The 18,838-nt window shown below is 49.5% G+C and overlaps 1 protein-coding gene across 6 annotated transcripts in view; it reads left to right on the top strand.

The window, feature by feature from the left end:
• LOC135385445 (uncharacterized) overlaps positions 1 to 18,838 on the top strand; it is a 133,268-nt gene that overhangs the window by 75,046 nt on the left and 39,384 nt on the right. For all 6 annotated transcript variants that reach the window (XM_064614758.1, XM_064614755.1, XM_064614756.1 and 3 more), the window contains one exon: positions 7,291 to 7,340. In XM_064614758.1, coding sequence (XP_064470828.1) covers positions 7,291 to 7,340 — 50 coding nt within the window. The remainder of the gene's footprint in view (positions 1 to 7,290; positions 7,341 to 18,838) is intronic.

The following is an 18,838-nucleotide window of genomic DNA, read 5'->3' as shown; positions in this document are numbered from 1 at the left end:
ACTGCCCCTCTACATCAATCTGGCATCACAGGCAGGCTCGGTGCCTTCATACGACGATATCTCCAAAGCCTTAAATAGCTGTTGCCATCGAAGAGCAAGTAAGTTCATCACGTGTTCTCACCCGAGGAGTTCCACAAGGCGGAGTTCTCTCCCCCATCCTTTTCAATAATGCACTCCCCGACCTTCATCTCAACGCTCCCGACACTCTTTACACCGCCAAATATCTAATCTATGCAGACGACATCTGCATCCTCTTTCATGGCAAGCTCAAGCCCTCCCTACAAGCTTCTGCTCAACCTTCACTAATCCACATTTCGAACTCCCCCGCCACTAAAGGCCTCAGTCTCTCACCGGAAAAATCAGCAGCCCTCGTCTGCGCCCCCAAGGGAAAACATATCCCTAACAGATTTTCTGCACTTTCCCTCCAAGGAATCTCCATTCCACCTGTGAACAAGACACGCTACCTCGGCATCATCTTCGATTCCCACCTGTCATGGGCCCACCAAGTAGACCACATGGTACTCAGCTGTCAGCCGCTCCTTAATGTTCTAAAACTTCTATGTGGCAAGTCTTGGGGAAATCATCCTCGGTCTATGCTTTCACTACACAAAGCCCTCATACTAAGCGAGCGACGACGAAGTTGAATTGCGCACACGTACGATTCTACTGTTCTGCTAACCCTTGCCAGAATTTTCTATTTGTGGTTTCTTTGAATTTATTTTTCACTTTTGGGCCTTTCCCAAAGCCGCTACTCATTGCTACGCTTCACCGAGGACCTGCAACCGCCCCTCTAGCCATGGAGGGGGCGGACGCTGCCCACCACGAGTCGTCCTCTACTGAAGAGATGAGCGGCTTCGACACCGACTCATCAACTAGCTGTGGCACCGTTCTTTCACGAAAGCAATCAAGTGGCTGCTCTACGATGGCGGCCGACGAGCAACCTTTCCAGGATGTCGTAAAATGAGTACGGAAGGCCAACTCTTGCGGCGCTGTGCGAACCCGATCTCTGGAGGGGATTTACGGTGCTCTTCGTTCCCATCGACCGCACGTCAAACCTTGCTAAGTTAAACCATTTGAAGCTATCTCAATTCCTTAGCTCTGAGCTGCCAGGTAGCATCAAGGAAATCCGACCGAACCACTCTAAAAACATCATTGCTGTGGATGTGAATTCCCCATCCGCCAAAGCATCCCTCTTCCGAATCGACAAGATATGCGCGGTGCCTGTCCGCGCCTATGAACCTCGACCCCTGCCTCGAGCTACGGCGTCATCTCTGGAATTGACACCTCGCTAACGGCCGCACAAATAATGGAGGCTGTCAAAGCAGACACACCGGTCCTCGCGGCACGGAGGATTAGAAAGGCTGCTGTGGCTGTTAGACTTACCTTCAGCGGGTTGAAACCGCCGAGGCAAGTTACTTTCCAGCTCCTTACAATGCAGGTCAGAAACTACCTCCCACGGGAGCCCCAGTGCACCAACTGCCTGAGGCATGGACATGTTGCAGCCTGCTGCGTCCGACAGAAAGCCTGCCCCACCTGCGGAACGCCCCACGACACCCCGGAGTGTCCTAGAAGCGACCCCATATGCGTCAACTGCCATGGCAGCCACCTCGCTACGTCGAGGGACTGCCCTAAGATGAAGGAGCAGAAGCGTATTGCTAAGGTCAGATCCCGTTCTGGCAGCAATTATAAGGAGGGAAAGGAGAAGGTACGAAAGACTCAGCGCCAGAGGAAGCGAAGGAGACTACGTAGGAAGAGTAGGTCACGATGCCCCCCCATACCCTCGGCGGGAAAGTCACAACCCGCCGCTTGGGAGAACTCAGATTTTCCCCCGTTGCCGTTGCCTTCGCAGGGCAACCCCTCCTTCCCGTCTTGCTCTACACCTAAAGATTGCCCAAGAGCAGATAATGTCCCTTCTCCACAGCTGCAGGCAGCCCGGCACTCTCAGGCAGCCCGTCGCGCTTCACAAGACCTCACGCCAAACGCGGACACGGCTGCTGTAAACATACAGCTGCTCTTCGCAGCGCTCAAACCTATTCTTGCCGCTTGCCCCGAGTGCGCGGCCCTCACCGAGACCTAATCGATCCTAAAGCTTGAAAGCCAAATCACGTCCATGATCCTGGCCCCTCGAGACCGGGAGTAACCCAGTGCGAGTCCACCAGATCGTCCACATGCCCTATGTAGTGTTCAGACCGAACACGCTGCCTTCAGGCCTGCAGTACTGCACAACGACCATCTTTCAATGGAAGTCGAGAAGCCTTCCATCTAAAGTATCCGATTTTCGTCAGTTTATCTGGAGGCACAAGTTCCCCTTAATATGTATCTCGGAAAGCAGAATCGATGATAACTTTCGCCTGTCAAACTACGTTACCTTTACCTCGTGTGCCCGCGGGAGGACAAAGCCGCGCCGCGCTCTTCATCCGCTCTGAGATCCCGGCCATCAGGCAGGATGTCCACTGCCCAGGACCCGGGAAGTACGTCTGCTGCACTGTACGCATGGACACCCTTACTTTCACTGTCGTCTCCCTGTACGTAAAACCCGCAGTTCCTTACGACGTGAATGATCTGGCTGCGTTACTGGACAGTATCCCCGCACCGTACGTAGTCTGCGGAGATCTCAACGCCCATAACACGATCTGGGGGAGTGCACGCACCGACACCCGAGGTGTGCGACTGGCGGCCCTCTTTTGAGAGCCGGGACCTCTACATTTTGAACGACGGTTCCCTGACATACGTGCAGTCGACTCAGCTCTCATCATGCCTGGATCTCACTACTCTGTCAGCCTCTCTTGCACGGCTCTTCAGATGGCAAGTCAATGCAGACACCCTCGGAAGCAACCACTCCCCGATCTTGATCAGCGTCCATGACGCACAGCGCAGCCCGGCTGGCCATTACGTCAACGGGACCGACTGGCAGTCGTACAGAGCCATCATTGAAGATGCTGTCTCCGGTTCCACGCCCACAAGCCGAAGCGCTTTCATCCGGACTATGATTACCGCTGTGCACTCCGCCACACGAGTAGCTCGGGTTCCCTTGAAGTTTCCTGCTATTGACGCGTACGAGAGGGCGCGTACGAGTACGAGAGGTGGCGAGCCATACGCCGTCGCGCTGAACGCCGTGCTCGGCGTACCCGCCGACAAGTCCGAAGCGCGCCGCATACAGAAGGCAATACATAGACATCTCTGCAAGCTGCCACCTCCCTCTCTCTCCGCACACCACTCTCAAGAATGTGGACAGTGCTCAGAGAACTCCACGAACGCGTCACTCAGCGCCGGCCGTTCCGCTCTCTCTCGCTTGCCACCGACCGGACGGAGTTAGAGATTGCGGAAGAATACTGCGGCCGTCTGGCCGCTGCACCTGTCGGAGCACTGGCTGCGTCCAGCGATATCCCTGGAGGACGTTCTGGAGGCCTCTGCAGAATCTGCCCTGGATGTGCCTTTCTCGCTTGTGGAGCTGGAACTGGCACTAGCGAACTCGCCCATGCATACGTCTCCTGGTGCGGACCAAGTTTGTTACACGGCTCTCGGAAACCTGCCGCTGTGTGGGCGCCGGTCACTACTCGCAATCTTCAACGCGTCCTGGTTCTCAGGCTCCCTTCCAATGGAGTGGAAGCAGGCAATGGTGATCTCCATTCTCAAACCCGGAAAGTCACCGCACAACATAGACTCGTTCAGACCGATTGCCCTCTCCAGCTGCGTCGGAAAAACCCTTGAGCGAATGCTCTTCTCACGCCTGAACTGGTACCTAGAAAGCACGGGGTACTTTCCGGAAACACGGGCTGGGTTCAGGCAGGGAAGATCTGCCATGGATAACATCGTCGACCTCGTCTCCCGTACGCAACAAGCTCAATCCGGTGGCCGGCTTACTGGAGCGGTATTCCTGGAGGCTCACGACAGCGTGCTGCACAGTGCTGTCGTGGTGAACCCGCTGCTCCTCCCTGAGATGGATAGACGGACGTCCGCGATGTGTCCCTGCAGTGCTGCACTGGCCGACATATGCCATCATTTGTTGCACTGCAAGCGGTACGCCGGCCCCGGAGCCGTTCTCGCCTCAAGTCTCACTTCCCTAGGCCACAGGGAACTTTCCCTGGCGACGCTGCTGGGACCTATCCGGCACTCCAGACAGTGGGCAGTCACCCGGCCCCTCCTGCACTACCTGAAGGACACTGGGCTGCTCAGCAGCCTTTGAGCCACCCATCGCCCCCCGCCGCTTTTTCTTTTCCTTTTTTGCTTTTTTCTCTTTTGGCAATATCAAGTCGGCCTTGGCCTGTCTCACCTTTCCTCCTTTCCTTTTTTCTTCTTCTTTAAGCCGCATGAACTACACTCTTCCTTTCATTGACCCCTCTCCCACCAACTGGCAGCGCCTAGAACGACTGGTCTACGCATCGCCCTGGGTCTTCCGCTGGTGTCTTACATCGAGCAAACTTTACTAGAAGAATGGTCAATACGCATTCAGGCCGAGAGGTGCCTTGATGAAGTACTCGACAGGCTTCGGCTCACTCAGTCAGCCACTTCTGTCATAAATCACATCAAAAGCTGCTTCAACACGAACATCGGAAAACTGTGCAAGTTCTGCCTCAGAAAAAAAATTTCAAATTGCAACCTCCCCATGACTCTGTAAACACGCTTTCACCGCCCTGGAGAGATTTTTTCCCTACCACAGTTACTACCATACTGGGCATTGAAGGAAAAAAGCATGCGCCAGCAGTCGTCTCACGCCACGATGCCCTTGACCACATTTCTAATCACTACAACTGTCACGGTCTAATCTACACCGACGGCTCGGTGTCCCCAGACTCGACCTCCAGCGCCTACTTTATTGCTCCTATCGGCCTGCAGTGGTCTTCAAGACTTGACTCCTATATCATCTCATCTACTTCTGCTGAACTATGTGCCATCCTACACGCTTCCATCGCGTCGTCTCTTCATAAACTCAGTCAAGTGGTCATACACACTGACTCCTCAGCTGCACTTCATAAGTTATGGGATGTTGAGAATCAATCAGTACTAGTGAAGAGCACCTGTCGTGCGTTAGAGCTCGCCCATAAACAAGGAATAAACATCACCCTACAATAGATTTCTGCACACGTTGGCCTCCCCAGGCAATGAACACGCTGATAAACTTGCCAAGGCAGCTCACTCTCTACCCTCAGAGCCCTTTCCTATCCCGCAAGACTGCCGCAGGCACACCACCAGATCCCTGAGACAGTCATCAAGTCAAGCCGCCAGACGTGCAATATCCCACGCCCGCACCACTCTGTTGTCGTGCACCTGCAGCAGAACCACCGCCACCGTCCTTCACTGGATCCGCACGGGATCCGCCTTCACGCACAGCTGATTTCATCGCTTCGGACTTAAATGGACCCCTCTATGTCGACAGTGCTCTTCAAATTCGGAAACCATAAATCATTCCTGCTTGATTGTCCCACCTACAACGAAGCACGCAGAGAGCTGTTCAACCCTGCCCCGGGCATCTCTACATCTGACATCATCTTTGGTGGCAACTCGCCTGGCGAGCAACGACGACGAACTGCTGCTCTGGTCGCCTTCCTGTATCACGCCTATAATGTAGTGTAGTTTTCTGCGTCTGTCGTGACGCTGCCCGCTTTCAGCGTGGCCAGCCACGGCGAGCAGTTTTCTTCACCACCACCACCACCACCACCATCATTTTTAAGAGTGCAGGGCCGAACGTTATGTGTACCTCCGCCTTGGCGTCTGATTGGGTGCTACAGTCCTTTAAATGACGAAACGATGAATAGAGGTATTTGGATGGCGGTACGTCTAGTCGCCCGTACTCGAAAAAAGTGCGTTTTTGTGGTAACGCTGAACACGTTATGAAGGAGAGGTATTGAACTCTAAACTGTTAATAGAATTACGAAGCGTAGAAGAACAATATTCCACCTACTGCAGCCGTATCTAAATACCTGCAGATAGCAATTCTTACCTCCTTTAAGTGTATACCTCGCCCTTGCTAATCAGACTATCTTGCTCTGATATTGCTGATAGCCTGGTGCCACCCCGTGGCCATTATGGCAGACAGATATGCCACAACGTATATGGTTGGGATGATTATGGATGATTAGAGTAAATGCTATTGGGGAGCGCAAAGAAGCAGAGAGAGAAACTGTTAGTCTGATCTTTTACACTTTTATTCTCGTACTCTTCACTTGCACCTCATTGCCGAACTTCCTCTTCCGGGATTCTCTTTTCTAGTCTGCCATTTTGAAGATTTGTTTGTATCTGTTAAATCGCAGTGAACATGGTTGCTGTAGTAGAAAACTCAGTTAGAAACGCGTGATTTATTGGATTTCTAATTTTTGTGTACAACAGACTGTGTTCGTTTCATATTGAGCGAAAACTGTGGCGCTTTGCTGCTTGCATTGCAACTACGTAAAACATTTTACTTCAAAGCCTGTTGTCGAAAGATCTCTGCTCCATTATATGTGTTCTGAGTTCTTCTAGGCGCAGTAACTGTCGCTGTTTGGCATGGCTACGATGTGCTGGCTGCGGTGGTAGCAGTACTATCATGTTGTCACACCATGCTGAATACGCTGGTTCTCTTCCGTCGACTACCTGTATTTCTCCGACATACTAATTCACGAGTGACCGACAAAGCTTGTGCGTATTAGCCAGCTATCCTCTTTCTCAGTTCAAATGGTCATCCGCCTCACAGTGTGTACGCAGAGGACGGCGTCAGGCAAAGGGCCTGGATGTTAAAGGGGAGCTCCCCTAGATAATTGTTACAGCCCTGGACGGCGTATTCATTGGTGTAATTCATTGGCGTGAGGACATAACTCATTGATGGATGAGGGAGTGTAAGAGCGTCCTTTTGCGACCAGCCGCGACAAAAATATGTAAACCGAAACCAATTTATTACGCTTCGGAGGCACATTTTCCTCTAAAAGGTGTCCACTGAAGGTCCAAAAAGTAGTAGTACCCATTTTAATGCCCACAGCGCCCTGGTTTAGAAGGTAGGTTTTTTTACGAAACTCGTTTGAATTTCTAGTTAAATAATGAGCGCCTCTCACTCATTCACACCGTGCGCAGTTTGTAGATGGTATCGGACTGATACTTGTAAAAACAGAAAGTTGGTCGATTGGTGCACCTGTTCCCGAATTATTTAGCGCGGCGATGTAACTAAAACACCCGGTATAGCCAAAGCAAGTGGGGCGTAAGGGGAAGAGCCTAAACTTCCTTGGTAAAATTATTGAAAACGTCTGAACACGTATGTGTATTGTGCATGGAGAAATCTAACGCGTGTGTCTTCTTCTTTTTCCTTCTGTTATTTTGCAGGCATGACGTGGTCGGAATGCACAGAGGGGACGTTTCAATATTTGCGAACGGTGAGAGATTCGCACTCCGTTTCTGTTTCATATTTCTGATGAATTTGTTGGATTGCATGTCGTGCCGCACTTTTAAAAGGGAAAAATGAGAACGAGAGCATTTGATAACCCACTGACCGACGAAGGGCGTCGTATGACAGACACACCGATAAGACACCGCTCTTGTCCATCCGATTCAAACTGCTTCGTACCGTGCATTCGAAGAATGTTTTTTGGAAGTTGGACAGCTGTTTCAGCCTTATTGGGCCATCGTCAGCTGTACGCAGGCAGGCAACGTTTGAGCGGCTGCCGTCAGAAGGTCACACAGCACATGATGCCTCCCGTCAAGGTTGTGCTAACACACCACTAAAACCCCAGTGCAAAGCCAGTGAAGTATGTAAGAGAAAAAATTAGCCGGAACTCTTTTGCTGCACGTATAGCATATGTTTCTAAGTGCTCAAATGTCGCCATGCCAGAACTAGACAGCTGCTTCCGCGTTATTGGGTCATCGTCAGCAGAACAAAGGAATCACGTGCAAAAGTAAAATGGGCAAGGAGTCGACGTTTCGACAGTGCCACTGTCTGTGTGAAGTGCCACTGTCGAAACGTCGACCCCTTGCCCATTTTACTTTTTGACGTCTCCCTACACAATAAACTAGTGTTTGTAACTTCAGTAAAATATTTTTCGACGACTTCTTCTACAACTTCTGTAAAACTTCGTGGCCCATTTGATAATCTTTTTACCTCAACCTATATATATGTACTCATGGAACGATGCGACAGCACAAGAGGACACGTGTTTCGCCGTGTTTGCGGCTCGTCAGCTCTGGGTAGCTGCGCATCGTTCGGAATTGGCCAAGCGGGGGTCGCTCAGCTAGCGATATACACCTGGAAGGGTGACTGAGCACTCCTCAAAGCCACAGTGCAAGCTATTGAATAACAATGAGGGGGAAAAGGCCATTAAAGAAACAAGTAAATGACACTAGACGTGTTTGAAATTCAAAATTACAGATTAAGATGGCTTCTATGGCTGCACGCAGAGAAACAGATACCCATGGAACGATGCGACAGGAACAGAGGACACGTGTTTCACCGTATTTGCGGCTCGTCAGCTCTGGGTAGCTGCGCATCGTTCCTAATTGGCAAACCAGGGGTCGCTCAGCGAGCGATATACACCTGGGAGGCTGACTGAGCACTCCTCAATGCCACAGTGCAAGCCAGTGAATAATAATGAGGAAAAAAGCCATTAAAGAAACAAGTAAATGACACTTGACGTGTTTGAAATTCAAAAATACAGATTAAGATGGCTTCTATGGCCGCACGCAGAGAAACAGATACTCATGGAACGATCCGACAGCACTAGAGGACACGTGTTTCGCCGTGTTTGCGAAACACGTGTCCTCTTTTTTCACGTCAAAGAAAACACGTGTTTTCTTTCTCAATAAACATACCCCCCCCTACTCTATGACGGGTACCCGGGATGTCTTCATCTTCTTTTCCCTCTGTGCTATGTTGGCAAGGACGCTTTCAAGCTCCAAGGTAGTTTTCTTTTTCTCTGCGTCCACTCTTGTACAGAGCTATACTCTTCCGGGCACACCACAGTTTCTTTTTTCTGCAGTGATTTTTCGTACCTAGCAAAGTAACGTAAGTATCAAGCGAATGACATCACGTTGCTAAGCTGAGATTTGGTAACCTCCCTTACCGTATCGTTTCGTAACGTTCTTCCGATGTACTTAATCTGGCTAGTGATTAAAGTGTCGAAAACGTGTCAACAGGCAGATGACGATTACACGTAGCGCCACCTGTAGTCAGGTTGCTTCTATATGAGCTCTCGCGGGTCTTACGTTACGCGACTATGCTTCTATCTATGGTGACAAGATTTGATGCAAGAATCATATATGAGACCTTGTACTGTAATGTCTGAAAACATACAAACTTTGCAAGTGCACTTGTACCGTTATTACCGGTAAGTCTTCAACTGCCTTACGCTGACGACCGTCCGAACTGAGAACCGCCGTCTCCGTGTACATGTAAAGGTCTTGTCAATCGCTCATCAAGTGAAATGAATATTGCACTTTTTTTCAGCTGCTGTACTGAAAGCGAGGGCCTAGAGGCTCTTTCCGTTTTTGTTTCGTTTTTTTCTACTTCTATCATATTCTAAAGTATCCTATCTGTTAGAAAGGAGCAGGAATCAGGCTTTAGGTAACGTTTAATGGCAGATGACTGAGACCGACTGTGCGGATGACGATGGGAACAACTGCGGGTGAAGCGTGCACAGGCCACGAGCGTCAAGGGACGAAACATCAGCTTCCTTTTTCTTACACTCCGGGCGGCGCATGGGTAAGACGGAGCCTGTGGTTGGCCAGATGGTAAAGTTTCTTGTGACAGTAGCAACGATACTGACGGGATGACGGCTTCTGATAACGAGGCTGAAGAGAGTGGACATCATCGTCAGGCGGAACAAACAGAGCGAATTCATCCTTGTGGTGGGATGGTTTGAGTTCACGAAGCTCTCTCGCAATACGTGCACAGTGTCCTTGAGCTTGCAATCGGATGTCCTTATCAGAAAATGCTGCTTCCTCTCGATCTGACTCTTTGTTCCCTTCAGCTACAGCTCCAGTAAGCAATGGGAATAGACTGCTCACAGTGTCTGCTATCATAGGTTCGTCATACAGGTGCATGCCTTGTAACGGAGCAGAGTCCCGTGTCGCTGTGAAATCTTTGGACGAGGCACAGGTTTTAATATGTCTTGTCGGAATATCCATCCTTGCATTCTGCGTTGTGTCTGTAACATCCAGAGTCGCACATGTGCTTGTTGAAAGCGTCTGATCCAAGCGTTGGTCGATTATTGCTTCTTTGGTCCCGCATGTATCTTGTTCGTTCACTCCTGCCTCTGCAGCCTTGAACTCCTCAAACTGGTTCTTTCCAGATCCTGCTTTCTCATGTATTCCGGACGCTAAGAGATCCCGAAATGACTGCCGTGACGACAATTCTTCAGAAGACGGTACAATATGCAGTTTTAGAAGCGTAGGAACGCTTACGTGTTCCCGTGAGTAGCTGGTTCCAGAAGTTCTTCGGTCACCGTTAGGAGTCGCTGGCAGGTGTCTTGAGAGGTATCGGTTGGCACTTAGCGTAGCTCGGACTATAATCTCCAGGTATTCGTCGCAGGTCTCCGCTTCCATGTCTATCTCGTCATCTTCGACGATGGCTGCCATTTCGCGGTCCATGTCGGCCAGGAGAGATGCTTTCGAAGTGAGCTGAGAAATCTTGAGCTGCAATTCTTCCATGGACAGAGATGCTCGACGCAATGCATCATGAATGTCCTCCGCAAGCTTCGTTATACATGAACGAACTGGGGCTCGAAGTTTCTTGAGTCGTTCCAGGTTCCTGTTCTGTTCCTGGAGTCCTTTCGTCAGTAGTCCGTATGAGGCGACGCCTCCCGAGTTTCGGCACCAGAATGTTAGAAAGGAGCAGGAATCAGGCTTTAGGTAACGTTTAATGGCAGATGACTGAGACCGACTGTGCGGATGACGATGGGAACAACTGCGGGTGAAGCGTGCACAGGCCACGAGCGTCAAGGGACGAAACATCAGCTTACACTATCTTTCTTAATTACATGAACTATGCACCATGAATATGGAAGGGTAACACGTCGTCATGCAGTTCGATGAAACTGTGTCGAAAAAAAATGGAATTCGAAGATATGCACGAATCCTGCGCGTCCACATGTGCGAACCTGGCTTTACAACTCCGTTGATGGACGACGAGTGACAGTATACTTGTTTCTAGTGTATGTTGCGGCTACTATGCAATTAATAGGGTTCGACGTTTGCAAAAAAAGGCGAGAAACACCCGTCGGACGTCCTTTTGCGTCATTTTCCTAATGCGTTCGAGTAAGTATATAACCCCTATTTCATTGCGCGAAATGTATTCCTACCCTCCTAAGAATCCTTGTCACATCTGCTTGTAGGGTAAATGTAGGGCGGAGGAGCACGACCATTTCGTGTGATGGAATTATGATGCACATAAGTGCGCACTACAGCAAATTCTACGTGTTTACGATTTGTGATTCGGTAATTTCCGCACACTAAAACTGTTGCTTATTTGTGCTCTCTGTTTACTTAGAAATGTCAACTAGGTGCTCAATTGCCACATTTAGTTGCGCTACCTCTTACCCGTGAAGGAGAAACTTCCGCTATATTTTAAACAGTCCATCCCTTTCGAATTTATTTTTTCCGCAAACACGAAAAGACTGCCTTTGGATTGGTTGCCGATGGGCCACCCATCGTTGGAACTTTCGCTTTCATCAATATATTACTGGCCTTTGGAAACTCCAGACTTTTTACTTGGGATTCGATCTGTTCGAGTTTTTTGGTAAGATCGCTAAGAGAAGCCTCCGTTTGTTTCTGGCTAAGCTGTATGGATTGTAAGAGTTTCCTATCGGAATCCTGGTTGGCCAGTATCTGAGCTAACATCTGTTCCGAAGTAGGCCCGGGATTCTTCTCAACGTCCCCAGATAACATAAGTAAATCTAGAAACATGTCAAGGCATGCAAAAGGCAGGGCAAGAACACTCTGTGGGCACGGCAGGGCAACAAGAAAAAGGTCATCGCTCTTGTAGGAATTAGCACATGAGTTCCTGAGACTGACCTGCAGTGCAAAACGGAAAGGTGTATCAGAGACCATGCTTTGTTGCATGCCGTGCCCACAACTGAGATGATGCCGCAGTTGAAATCCGTTAAGTAGACTTGGGAGCATCACGTGGGCGGATGACGTAGCCGATGGAATATACACGAGGCAGCGTTGTAAACTTTCGTCCACCTGAAGCGGAGAAACTGGCTGTGGAATCCAAAGTGGGACGCTGTCGAAATCGGTTGCCGTCGCTAACAGCGGGCTGTTGATAACCAGATAATCAAGGTGATACGTGAGCAGACCTAAGGACAGCATCTGCAGTGCAAAACAGAAAGGTGTATCAGAGACCATGCTTTTTTGCGTGCCGTGCACACAACTGAGTTGATGCCGCAGTTGAAATCCGTTAAGTAGACTTGGGAGCATCACGTGGGCGGATGACGTAGCCGATGGAATATACACTAGGCAGCGTTGTAAACTTTCGTCCACCTGAAGCGGAGAAACTGGCTGTGGAATCCAAAGTGGGACGCTGTCGAAATCGGTTGCCGTCGCTAACAGCGGGCTGTTGATAACCAGATAATCAAGGTGATACGTGAGCAGGCCTAAGGACAGCATCTGCAGTGCAAAACGGAAATGTGTATCAGAGACCATGCTTTTTTGCGTGCCGTGCCCACAACTGAGATGATGCCGCAGGTGAAATGCGTTAAGTAGACTTGGGAGCATCACGTGGGCGGATGACGTAGCCGATGGAATATACACGAGGCAGCGTTGTAAATTTTCGTCCACCTGAAGCGGAGAAACTAGCTGTCGAATCCAAAGTGGGACGCTGTCGAAATCGGTTGCCGTCGCTAACAGCCGGCTGTTGATAACCAGATAATCAAGGTGATACGTGAGCAGGCCTAAGGGCAGCATCTGCAGTGCAAAACGGAAAGGTGTATCAGAGACCATGCTCTTTTGCGTACCGTGCCCACAACTGAGATGATGCCGCAGGTGAAATCCGTTAAGTAGACTTGGGAGCATCACGTGGGCGGATGACGTAGCCGATGGAATATACACGAGGCAGCGTTGTAAATTTTCGTCCACCTGAAGCGGAGAAACTAGCTGTGGAATCCAAAGTGGGACGCTGTCGAAATCGGTTGCCGTCGCTAACAGCGGGCTGTTGATAACCAGATAATCAAGGTGATACGTGAGCAGGCCTAAGGGCAGCATCTGCAGTGCAAAACGGAAAGGTGTATCAGAGACCATGCTCTTTTGCGTACCGTGCCCACAACTGAGATGATGCCGCAGGTGAAATCCGTTAAGCAGACTTGGGAGCATCACGTGGGCGGATGACGTAGCCGATGGAATATACACGAGGCAGCGTTGTAAACTTTCGTCCACCTGAAGTGGAGAAACTAGCTGTGGAATCCAAAGTGGGACGCTGTCGAAATCGGTTGCCGTCGCTAACAGCGGGCTGTTGATAACCAGATAATCAAGGTGATACGTGAGCAGGCCTAAGGACAGCATCTGCAGTGCAAAACGGAAAGGTGTATCAGAGACCATGCTTTTTTGCGTGCCGTGCCCACAACTGAGATGATGCCGCAGGTGAAATCCGTTAAGTAGACTTGGGAGCATCACGTGGGCGGATGACGTAGCCGATGGAATATACACGAGGCAGCGTTGTAAATTTTCGTCCACCTGAAGCGGAGAAACTGGCTGTGGAATCCAAAGTGGGACGCTGTCGAAATCGGTTGCCGTCGCTAACAGCGGGCTGTTGATAACCAGATAATCAAGGTGATACGTGAGCAGGCCTAAGGACAGCATCTGCAGTGCAAAACGGAAAGGTGTATCAGAGACCATGCTTTTTTGCGTGCTGTGCCCACAACTGAGATGATGCCGCAGGTGAAATCCGTTAAGTAGACTTGGGAGCATCACGTGGGCGGATGACGTAGCCGATGGAATATACACGAGGCAGCGTTGTAAATTTTCGTCCACCTAAAGCGGAGAAACTGGCTGTGGAATCCAAAGTGGGACGCCGTCGAAATCGGTTGCCGTCGCTAACAGCGGGCTGTTGATAACCAGATAATCAAGGTGATACGTGAGCAGGCCTAAGGACAGCATCTGCAGTGCAAAACGGAAAGGTGTATCAGAGACCATGCTTTGTTGTGTGCCGTGCCCACAACTGAGACTGATGTTTTCATGTTATGATGTTTTCATGTTTCATGTTGTTTGATGTACTTCTTCTGGTCTGATGAAGCAGAAGCCACAACACAGCAAAGTAGAATAGCTTTTAGTATCTGCAAACTTTTATCAGCAGGCCATTCAAAACTGTTGTCTTCAGATTTCCAGAATGACGCAACAGCTGGTGCCACCAATGGTGCAGATATTGATATTGTCATATCATGCACCTGCAAGGAATGCAGAAGTTAAAATGTTAAACAAAACAAGAGCTTGACCCACCTGTGAGCATGAGGGTGTATGGACAATAGGTGTTGAATTCATCACTGGATAAAGGTTGAGAGGTGTTGACGGTAAATCATGCGTTGACACGCTTTTACTTCCGAGTTTCACATTCTTGTCAGCCACGATGGAAGCCTGTGTCGCTGATGTGAATGAAGAATGCGGTCAGTATCTATAGCACATAGTTTACTTGGCACTTATATTCTCCTGCGAGACCTCAGGGCTTCCTAGGGGAAGGGGAATATTGCGTTTGGTACATTACGCAGCGTCAGCATAAGAAAAATCAGTTTGAGTTTGAAGTGAACCACATATATGTATTATTCCTGTGTATCGGTAAATACATACCTCGTGTGCACTGATGTTCGCATCGTCAGGCGTCACAAGGTGAAGCACTGGTGTCGGGACTTAGGTCTGTGTGAGAAGTTTTCGACAATCCGCTGCTACCGTTTCGTACGACTCGTCAGAGAAATGAGTTGAGCAAATACGGCGTGGCTCACGAATGTCTTGACCAAGCGCTTGCAACAACTTTCGTTTCCGTGCATTTTCCTTTGGAATCTTGTGGTACACAACGTCCCTTGTCGAAAGAGCACACTTTGTGTATCCCCGAACATTACAGTAGATACCTGGCATCGCTGTCAGGTGAAACTTTGTTCAATTTCGGCAGGAAATGAACTTTTTTGCGTACACAAACCTCGCAAGGCCGCAATAAACGCCGTCGCCGTGCGATATGGTTGCGAGGAGAACAAACAGAGGACGCTTACCGCGCTGACAGTATTTTGGGATACTGTATCTTCGATATTTTGAAGAATTGTCCCAGTAATTCTTGTGATTCTAAAAATAGTGTTTATCGGAGGATAGTAGCCGGTCATAAGTTCGTTGTGTATTACTTAGGTATCACGTGACGGGAGTACTCCCATCATGACTGCTTTAGCTGTTGCGGGGCGCAACCTACCGTACGATTTAATTTTCCTAATTTATGCTGTGTAATAGTTAACGCGCTTTGAGTGCTTAGGCTCTATGTGAGGCATCACACAGGCAAACACTACCAGGTCGCACATAGAAACAGGGGGGTCAAATTCACTTTACAGTTCCTTGAAAGTACAGGTAGTCGGCGGACGAGAACCTGCGTAGTCAGCGTGGTATGGCAACGTCATAGTCGCCATAGCAGGGTAAAGTGTAAAAGCCATTGTTATACACCATTTACTCTTATTTACTCTTTTTGTTTTCTTCGAGTGCACCCTGTAAGAAATCAGCTGCCGCACATAAGTATCCGGGAACTGAACATTATATTCGATGTATGCGATTGGTATGACATACCAAAATTATTTTAGAGCTCGATTTTGAAATACTTGTAAGGATATAGGTGGGACTTTACGTCAGACCCCCACACTGAGGCACAGGGGGCCATACGAGAATGTATAAATCATAGGGGGTGGCATAAGCCGTCACGAATATGTCTTTTGCGTCATGGCAGAAGGGGTTTCGCCTGTCCTGAAGGGCTTTGCTGCCGCATTTTCCGGACTTTGCGGTCGCCTGTGTTACAATTCCAGTAGAAAGTCATCGCATAAGCCGTTGGTAATATGCCTCTGACACCATGATACAGCTCTTTTCGCTCGTTCTAAAGGGCTCCGCTGCCGCCTTTTTCGAATTTTTCTCTCGCCTCTGTTACAATCCCAGCAGAAGGGCATATTGTTACGAAGAGGGAGAGGAGGACGAACTCACGCTCATTCATTGTCGTTCATTCTGCGATTAAACCCCTGCATACCGCTTGCTGAGTTGTACGTTTCCTCTTCACAAGGTGGGGGTGCTCTATACCCATCCACCAACAGTCGGACCTGGAACTGCGGAGCGGATTTACAGTCTCCTCAATTATGGCTTCCCGAGCGACGCAGAAACTGCCACCCTCGTCTCAGTCAACATCGGGAGCTACCCGGTTCTTGAGACGTCAGTGAGGCCCACCGTTCTTCTCTGGTGACACAGACGTCCACGACTGGCGTCTTCAAGTCGACCGCGTGGGGGCGTATAACAACTGGGAAGACGCTACGAAGTTATTGAAGGTTGTGTTATATTTAAACGGCACGGCACACGTGTGGTTTGACAACCACGAAAAGCAGATTACATCATGGGTATCATTTAAAGCCCTTTTGGTGCAGACCTTCGGCAAAGGGACGACAAGGAAGTCAAACGCTTCCTCAAAACTCAGTGTTAGGCAACAAGCTCATGGTGAGTCACTTACCAGCTACATGGAAGATATCCTTGCCTTATACCACCGTGTCGATTCTCAAATGTCGGAGGGAGATAAAGCTGATCACCTCTTGAAAGGCTTCTCTCCTACACTTTATATTTCTGTCGCGGCGAAGGAATACAACAACGTCATAGACCTGACAAACGACTGTAGCCGGACGCAGGGACGCCGAAGGAAACGTATCCTTGATGACTCGCATTCACACCACCACATCGGTATTTGCGAAGATAACCCAGGTTCGACTGACTATCACACGCTGACGCACCTTCTGAAGAAAATAGATCGTGAAGAACTTTCGGACCTTTCTGCGACAAAGAGCAACGCAAAACCCAGTTCCAATGCTGAGCCCGATCCTGTAAAGGAGCGAGTGATTAGAGATATTTTGATCTGATTTTTAAGTGATTAGAGATACGAGCCTGTCAGCTGTCACGATGCCATTCTAACAGCCGTACGCGAGTGTTTGCGCCTACCCCTGCTGCCGTAGCACCACCAGTTAGTGATAAGTCGCGAGCTCAGTCTGGGTGGTCCTCAACCGCACCACGTCCGAGTTACTATCGACCGCCGATTATCTGCTACTACTGTCGACTCCCTGGTCATATCTCCAGATTTTGCCAGCATCGTCAGGAACATTGTCGACGTGAACGCTATCAACAATACTCTCCAAGACCTTACATTCCCCAGCAGCGTATTTCTAGTACCCGGTATCGCCGCAGCCCACTTTTTTACACGCCCTCTGAATATAATGAATGGCAGCGCTGTGAAGACAATCCCAAATGTGATGCTTAGGGCGACCGAACTTTTCGAGTCTCGCCGCCTCCGCCAGTTGGTCGGAGACAGTACAGACCGTCGCGGTCACCATCGCCTTGTGCAAGGCGTCGATCGGTGTCGCCTCTTGATCTTGGCGTTTCAGGTACCGCGTTACCGCAAAACTAGATAACGCTCCTATTCATCTGAAAGTCCTCCTCTTGCAGCGAACTACCTTTCTTCGTGTTGATGGGTGCGCCATTTGTGGCCTAGTTGACACAGGAGCTACAGCGTCGTGCATGTCGGATTCTTTACGCATTAGGTTACAAGGGGTTCAAACTCCAGTTTGTGGGACAACTCATGTTCGTTTTGGACATACAGGTTTGGTTCGTCCATTAGGATATTGCACTGGCAGGGTCGATGTTGGCGGCCACGTGTACGTTGTACAGTTTGTTGTCTTGTCTAGACATATTGCAGACCTTCTTCTCAGATGCTACTTTCTTCGCGCTTGTGATGCAGGTATCAAACGTCCGCGCAATAAGCTGTCCCCTGGGCCCTCTCTCTGATTTCTCAGATTTTCCGGATGAACTGCCGTGGAATACTTCGGCTGTCGTAGTGAATACGACCCGCATTCCTCCTTATGCCGTGTTGCGCATTCTTGTTAGGGCGGACACATCCATATCTGGGGATGTACTTTTTTCGCTGAATCCGGACACCACCCTGCGCTCTTCCCTCTGTGCTCCTAATACATTGCTCAAGCTCACTAAATCTGAGGCCACATTATGGTTGCTGAATATAACCGGAAGTTCGCGTGATGCCTGCGGGAGCTGGCATTCCACACAAGTCCGGTATATTTGTCCGTCCCTTGACTGTGGAAATGACTCGGGACCCGTATCTCCCACGACTGAGCGCGAACAACTCGAGAAGATTATTTCTACTTATCTTAATCACTCTAACACAAAGACAACTTTCAGTTTGCTTCGCAGCTTCTCTGACATATTTGACTGTACTGGACAGCCTCTTGGGCGCTGTAACTTCGTACAGCATCGTATTCATAGCGAGAGTTCTGCACCAGTGCACAGTTGACCATATTGCGTGTCACATAGCGAGCGTCGCATCATTCGTGAGCATGTAAAAGGTATGCTAGACAAGGGTATCATTCAGGAATCTTCAAGTGCATGGTCGTCTCCAGTTGTTCTTGTACGGAAAAAAGACGGGAGTTGGCGCTTCTGCTAAATGAAATCTCCACTAAGGACACATATCCACTGTTGCGCATAGACAACACGTTAGACTGCCTTCATGGAGCAAAGTACTCCTCGTCCATAGACCTCCGCTCTGGCTATTGGCAAAGTGCTGTCGACGAGCACGATCGCGAAAAGACCGCCTTTGTCACTCACTGAGCCGATGGGATGTACTTACACTATAAGGTGAAACGGGCTAACATGTTGCGCAAGAAGCACTGCA

The sequence above is a fragment of the Ornithodoros turicata genome, chromosome 2 (genome assembly GCF_037126465.1).
Source record: "Ornithodoros turicata isolate Travis chromosome 2, ASM3712646v1, whole genome shotgun sequence".
NCBI lineage: Eukaryota > Metazoa > Arthropoda > Arachnida > Ixodida > Argasidae > Ornithodoros > Ornithodoros turicata.
The sequence above is the reverse complement of the archived record's forward strand: the minus strand, read 5'-3'. Positions and strand labels throughout refer to the sequence as shown.